At 42.6% G+C, this 7,849-nt stretch overlaps 1 protein-coding gene across 2 annotated transcripts in view; it reads left to right on the forward strand.

Annotated features, from left to right (window-relative positions):
* Nucleotides 1-7,849, forward strand: part of DCLRE1C (DNA cross-link repair 1C) — a 48,474-nt gene that overhangs the window by 34,902 nt on the left and 5,723 nt on the right. For both annotated transcript variants that reach the window (XM_014549945.1, XM_005878880.2), the window contains 2 exons: nt 1,261-1,349; nt 2,416-2,510. In XM_014549945.1, the coding sequence (XP_014405431.1) occupies nt 1,261-1,349; nt 2,416-2,510 (184 nt within the window). The remainder of the gene's footprint in view (nt 1-1,260; nt 1,350-2,415; nt 2,511-7,849) is intronic.

Consider the following 7,849-nt stretch of genomic DNA (forward strand, 5'->3'; position numbering starts at 1 on the left):
TTTTATATATATATATAGATTATGTACAACAGGATATTGTAAAAATTAAGCTACAAAATTTTTAGTAAAATGTTTATTACATTCCGTTATATTGGCTGGGCTGCAAAAATATTCGTTGTGGGTCGCATGCATGGGCCGCGAGTTTGACATGCTTGATATAGTACCAGTTTTTGTGTTTGCAGATAACGTGTTCTACAACCCAACACCAAGGGAGGTGAGTTCTGGGAGGTTACAGAGTGGCAGGGCTCCGTGGCTTTTTTTCTCTGTCTGAATTGCCAACCATCCAATAAACACAGCAGTACCCTAGTGCTGTATCCTTGCCCAAGTCTCTGCTCACTTCTGTGGGAATGCCCACTGAATTTCTGGTCCTCCTGGCTGAAGGAAGTGCCAGCCAAAACAGGATTCTTCCCCTCTCCAGGCTGAGTCCTGTTGTGAGCTCCCAGCTGCAGGGCTGAGCCCATGGCTAGTCTGAGCCCTTTTCATTTCCCCTTCCCCATTTGTTCCCACTTGCCCACCTTTAGGTGCAGGTCTATCATGTGTGCCTGTATGTTCAGTAGGGAATCCTTTGTTGAGTTATAGCTGTTTAAATTGTTGAAATTTCAAGGGGATCTCTCTCGCTGCCATTCCTCTGATGTTACTCAAGAAGTATAATTCTGAGACATGGTGTCTTACGTATATTAGGTACTCAGCTAATCTAACTTGAAGGGGATGTGTTAATGAGTGCCTGACCTTAGATGAGGATACCAAGGTCATGAAAAATACAGAATCATTTTTTTGTTTTGTTAATCCTCACCCAAATATATTTTTTCCATCGATTTTTAGACATAGTGGAAGGGAGGGAGGAAGAGAAAGAAACATCAATGTGAGAGAGACACATTGATTGGTTGCTTCCCGCATGTGCCCCTTGAAGGAAAATCAAACCCGTGACCCTTTGGTGTGCCAAGCAGCCAGAGCAATACAGAATCTTTGAATCCCATTAATCAGTGATTGTTAGTTCTTACTGTGGAACAGACCCACCTGAAGAATACAGAATCCCAGGCCCCACTGACACTTAGTGTTAAAAGGATCTTTGGGCTGAGGCCTAAGGATTGGGAATTTCTTTTTCCCAAGAGATCCCCAGGTGAGCTCCATATGCTGCAAGCATTGAGAACCACAGCCATGATTTTTCTGCTTCTTTCCCCTGGCCTCCATTTATTTGCCTCTCACACCCAGATTTTTCACTGTTGAGATAATTGATCCATTTTATTTTCCTTCTTCTAGATTAAAGATTTCTTGAGCTATATCTGCCCTGTGAATGCATATCCAAATGTAATTCCAGTGGGCACAACTATGGATAAGGTTATAGAAATGTAAGTTGTTGCTATTTATGAAACTTATGTTATTGAATGGGATGGGTCCAGAGAATAGTTTCTATCATGAGAACAGGGGCAGGACTTAAAGTGATTGTGGCTGTGAATGAGTGTCTGGGTGGGAGCATAATGACTTTAAGTAGGTATGTTATATATCACCTTAAAGGTTTCTGGGAATTGGCATATAGAAGCAGACAGTGTAAGGCCTCAAAAAAGGGCAGGACACCCTCAAATCTTATTTCTGTGCCCTTTTATATTTCATCTTCACTGAGTATTAGCTTTCAGCCTCTAGAACAGTGGTTCTCAACCTGTGGGTCACTACCCCTTTGGCGGTCGAACGACCCTTTCACAGGGGTTGCCTAAGACCACCCTGCATATCAGATATTTACATTACAATTCATAACAGTAGCAACATTACAGTTATGGAGTAGCAACAAAAATAATTTTATGGTTGGGTCACAACATGAGGAACTGTTTAAAGGGCCAGAAGGTTGAGAACCACTGCTCTAGAAGGAAGTGATTAAATGTGTGAGATTCTCGCAAGAGATAAGTAGGCAGGGAAGGGAAAACAGCTAGCTATATTGCACTGAAAGCCAGAAGGTGTCACTGTATTAAGTTTTTTAGAATAGGGACCTGCTTTTCTGCAGTGCAAGAAGATGAGTTTTGCTTTCCCTCAACCCTACAATTAGATACTCACCAGATTGTATTAGCACTTTATTATATTGAAATGATTTTTAATTATTGGATATTTTCGGGGTTTGTTTTGTTTTTACTGATGTTAGAGACAGGAGAGGGAGAGAAACATTGATTGGTTGCCTCCCGTAGACACCCCGCCTAGGGCTCGAACCTGCAATGTGGGTATGTGTCCTGACCAGGAATTGATCCCATAACCTTTAGGTGTATAGGATGACACTCTCACCAAGTGAGCCTCATTGGCCAGGGCTGCTTTTCAATTTTTAAAAGTAGTTATTTACCCCATGGTCACATTTTTATAATCTCTATAAATGATGCTTGCATTCCAGCAGCTTTCCCAGCAGGAAAAATAAATTATTCATATTCATTTCAGCTTAAAGCCTTTATGCCGATCTTCCCAAAACACTGAGCCAAAGTACAAACCACTTGGACAACTGAAGAGATCTAGAACAATTCACCTAGACTCTGGTAAGAATGATGACCCTGGGGTCAGAAGTGCGGGTTTCCTATAAGACTGCTCTGGTGAGAGTTAAATTGGGTAGAGGTAGGCCTGGGACTCACTGTCACTTAAACTTATCACATGGTCTAAGGACGTGCTTAGCTTTCCCATCTTCAGTCTATAAAACCAGGCGTTCCATCTCCTTCACGGTTTAAAACAAGTGCCAAAGAGAACTATCCCTGTATTGAATGTTCTCAGCTTTCTAGAAATGTGCCCCATGGTTTGTATAGGCCATAAGGAAAGGCTGTGCTATTAATTCTTGAACATTTACTGCTATCATTTTTTATCAGACTGATTGGTAGAGCTTATATAAATGGATTTTCCCTATACTTTTCTACCTTCTTTCATTGCTACTTTCACTTTCCAGTGAAGATTAGAGAAAAAAGAAACAAATAAAATTGAAGTGAACAATAATTCAAAAACTCTTACACTAGTGGCCCAACCAAAAATCAAGCATCATTTGGTAGGTACATAAAAGATACAAATTATTAAGTTCACAAAAAATTTGAAAGATTTCTATTTCCAGTAAAGGAAGTAATGGGCTACATTGAAACTCTCATCTGAAACAACTGAAAGCAACACAAAATATAAGAGACTGGACATCAGGCAATGAAGGACAGTGACACCTGAGAAAGGTGAAACAGCCCTAAGATTGCCCTAGCTTACTGCTTTTCAGGCAAAAGGGGACACCAAGATAGAGCCCATCAGCACCCCTGACTTGAGGAAATATACCTGGGAATTTGAGGAAACCAAGGTGGCTGGAGTTCCCAGAGGAGAAAGCAGTACGGAGTTGCTGCTCCCAACAGCTACGCGGAGCCCCCTGAGTATTCAGCATACTGACCAGTGCTTACTTGTGATGCAGTGCGTCCCCTGAGGCCTGGGAAAGAATCACTCTAAACAGTGAAAGGAAACAGTGCCTATTCCCAACAGGCAGAGTGGAACACCATAATTTACAGGTTGTTTTACTGTAAGAATACTGAGGGCCTTATCTCGGTGGGGAAAATTACAAAGATAAAAAGCAATATACAAAAAGTGCAAACTTTACAAGTCCCTTAACCACATGCCAGAACAAAGCTCAAGAATATTTTTAGAAGTCCAAAAATATACAGAATTTAATAAGGTCAAGTTCAGGATGTATGGCAATCCAATAAAAAATTATCAGACATGCAGAAAGGGGGGGGGGGGAAATACATCTTATACTAAAGAAGAAAGAGTAATTCTTTCCTTATTCATTTATATAAATATCCACCAAACTCAAAGGGGTGGATATTGAACATGTTTAAAAAGCAACATTTTGTAGGCACCAGTGAGAACAGACAGTAGTAATTGTAGTGTAAGAGTAGTGCCCTAAAGTTCTCCAGTTGTATTAGACTCTTAGTTGTTGGACTGGGCAAGAAGGACACTTTGGGGTTTATGGCAAGGGCTGTGTACTAAGTAGTGTTGAGAGTATTTAAGAGATCTAACAAATATAAGATTGTATAGTTGTATACAGGCTTAAAAGCACCTTGGATCACTGTATATACATGATTGCACACATACATACCTATATATATAAAAGCCTAAGCGACTGTTACAATTGAATGACCAGTTGACCAGTTGCTATGATGTGTACTGACCACCAGGGGGCAGACACTCAATGCAGGAGCTGCCCCCTGGTGGTCATTGCACTCCGGCAGCCCCTCCCCCCAGCAGTTCGGCCAACCCCCCGGGGTCCCTCCCCGCAGCCAGCCAGCCCCCAATAGGCTTCAATTGCCTGCCAGGCCGAGGGACCCCACCTGTGCACGATTTCATGCACCGGGCCTCTAACACAGACACACACACACACACACACACACACACACACACACACAAATAAGTTTTTGTTATTCAAAAATGCCAATTTAATGGCTATATACTTTGTCATTATACATTTCGGTTATTTCTAACTTCTCAGTTTTACAGATAATAGAACAATACTATATGTTGTCTATTTCAATTTTCTCATTATATTGGGTGACATTTTAGAAATTTAAGTGCTTAATACATATTGCCAATTGTCTTCCAGTACGATTATACCAATTGACATACACGTTAATGCATGCTGGTGGGCGATATCTATGAATTATTTGACATTTGTCCCTTTTTTAAATTTGGGTTGAGGTGTATCAATTTGTAAACACTATTAAGGATTTCAACACTTTCATATTTATCGTGATATTTTTGTAGTGTTATGTCTTTCCAGTTTTATATAAATTTAAATTTATATTATTTTAACAGAATGAATACAGATGTATACAGGTGAGTTAATGTGAAAATGTTTTCACAGATTAAAGTATTTTAGAGTTGAAACATATCATGATGCTGGTATAGAAAGAGATCCTGAAGACCATGAAACTGTACAACTTAGAGATGATACAAAAAGATAGATTTGGCACAGTAGTGGAAGAGAGCTAAAACGTGTAATCCATGGCTTAAAATAAAACAATGCTGCCCAGCCAGTGTGGCTCAGTGGTTGAGCTTCAACTTATGAACCAGAAGGTTACAGTTTGATTCCAGGTCAGGGCACATGCCTGGGTTTCAGGCTCAATTCCCAGTAGGGGGTGTGCAGAAGGCAGCCAATCAATGATTCTCTCTCATCATCAGTGTTTCTATCTCCCTCTCCCTCTCTGAAGTCAATAAAAATATTTTTAAAAAATTAAAGGAGGAACCAAGCTGGCGGCATAGTAATGCCTGTACTTGCTGCCTCCCACAACCATATCAAAATTACAACTAAAATACATAACAACTATCATCCAGAACCATGGGAAAGCTGGCTGAGTGGAAGTACTACAACTAGAGAGGTAAAGAAGAAAGCACATTGAGACTGGTAGGTGTGGAGGCACGGAACGGGCTGGTCCAGCTCCCAGGTGTGCCACTTTTTTAATTGGGAGGGAGATCGCCTCTGCGGAGGCTGCCTGGAGGAGTAAGGAGTCCCAGACCCCCAGCCCAGGGTTCCAGAGCTGGGAAAAGAAGTCCCTACAGGCAGTAAGAACTACAGACTGTAAAAACCAGTGTGGATTGGGTCTGAGTGACACACAGGCTGCTAGAGACCCAGCTGCTCCTCTTAAAAGGCTGGCACCATGAACTGAATTTACAAGCTCCCGCTTGCTCTGAGCTCCAGTGCCAGGTGAGGCTCTGGGGGACCCAGACAGATACAGGGAGAAACTGGACTGTCTAGCATCAGGGCAGGAACATGGGGGTGGCTTTCTTCCAGACGGAGGTGCTTGCAGCAATCATTGTTCCTATGCCGGGACTTCCCCTGTGCAGGGCTGACTGGCAGACATTTCTGTTTGCTCCACCCTGGAGATTCACTGAAACCCCGCCCCACCTAATTTACAACCCCACCCAAGCTGTGCGGAGCGGCTTTTGCATATGAATGGCCTTTCCTTTCTCAGCCTAAAATCTGTCAAGCTGCAGCTGGGTCAGGGAGTCCCAAAGCTATCAATAAAAGGCCCAAGACCAGCACCAGCACCAGCCTGCCCTGCTTCACAGCTGGGCCTCATCTGGGCTCTTCCAAACCCGATACAAAGAGGAGAAATCTGCAGATCTCTCTGTAGCTCCTGCTGGGTGGCCCCAGGCAATGCTGACTTTGCGCATCCCTGGAGACCCAAGAGCCAATGTACCCAGTGGTCAGTGTGAGACCATCCAGATTACAACTCTTCACATCCATAAGCGACTCACTCAAAGGGCAGAATCAGTGAGCACCAAAGCCCCACTGAAGCAAGTCTTGCTCCATAAAGCTGTCTCCTGCACAGCATCTCTCCCACTGTAGTTGCAGCTGGTCCCCACAGCCAATTGGCCTGGAGGTCAATTCCTCCCACTGACACCAACAACAATCAAGTCTCAACTACAACAAGACTGTGCACACAGCCCACAAAAGGGTGCACCAAGAGTGTCCACCTCAGGTGATTGGGGAGGCTGAGCCACTGGGCCCTATAGGACACCTACTACACAAGGCAACTCTATCAACTGAAGGAGACTTAGCAGCTACCCAGTACATAGAAACAAACACAGGGAAGCAGCCAAAATTTAGAGAGAAAGAAACATGTCACAAATGAAAGAAATGGAAGAAAGCAAACTACTGGATATAGAGTTCAAAACCACAGTTATAAGATTACTCAAGAATCTTCTAGAAACCTCTGAGGAACTTAGTGAGACCTTCAAGGATCTTAGTGAGAATGCCAAAAAAAAATGGTAAAGGACCAATCAGAAATTAAGCATACACTGAATGAAATAAAGCAGGGGTCCTCAAACTATGGCCCGCGGGCCACATGCAAATACAAATATTGTATTTGTTCCCGTTTTGTTTTTTTACTTCAAAATAAGATATGTGCAGTGTGCACAGGAATTTGTTCATAGTTTTTTTTTAAACTATAGTCCGGCCCTCCAACGGTCTGAGGGACAGTGAACTGGCCCCCTGTTTAAAAAGTTTCAGGACCCCTGACTTAGAATATCTATCTTGTTGGGTCATCAGAAGAACAGAACTCTCCAGGAGCCCACAGAAGTCACCAATGAAATCATCTTCCAGGTCTACCTTTTCATAGGCTGCCAGATAAAGGGCATGAAACCATCCAGCTTAGGTCAAAATGAGCCTATTCTCTTCCCTCGTTCCCCCTTTCCCACAGCAATATCGAAGAGAATAGAAGAGACAGCAAACACAGAAGTGAGCAAGAAGAGGAGGAATAAAGCCACCCAAGTCCCCTTTCCCAATGAAGGCTGTCTGCCATCTTGAATCCTGCCCAAGCTGGGGGAGAGTACAGTGCTAAGTGAACACTGAGTTTTATTAGCACCCATCCCCTATAATTCCTAAACTTGTAGAGAATGGCAGGAAGTAAAGGCTGAGCTCTAACCAACTGACATTCTAATTAGTGATGTCAGTCTTGACATGGCTTACTTGTCCTTTTACTTATCAATCTTTGTGGATCCTTGATCCCCAATGTCTTCTTGCTTCTTAACCACCGACTTCCTTACTAGACTGTCTTCCTCTATGTCTTGCCTACTCTCATGTGACAGGAAGCACAGAGAACCCCATACAAGAGGAATCCAAAGAGGACCACACCAAGACACATCATAATTAAAATGCCAAGGACAAAAGACAAAGAGAATCTTAAAAGCAGCAAGACAAAAACAGTTACTTACCTACATGGGAATACCCATACAACTGTCAGCTTATTTCTCAACAGAAACTTTGCAGACCAGAAAAGAGTAGCAAGAAATATTCAAAGTGATGAATAGCAAGAACCTACAACCAAGAATACTCTACCCAGCAAAGCTATCATTTAGAATTGAA

This window comes from Myotis brandtii, unplaced genomic scaffold, assembly GCF_000412655.1.
Source record: "Myotis brandtii unplaced genomic scaffold, ASM41265v1 scaffold576, whole genome shotgun sequence".
Lineage (NCBI taxonomy): Eukaryota > Metazoa > Chordata > Mammalia > Chiroptera > Vespertilionidae > Myotis > Myotis brandtii.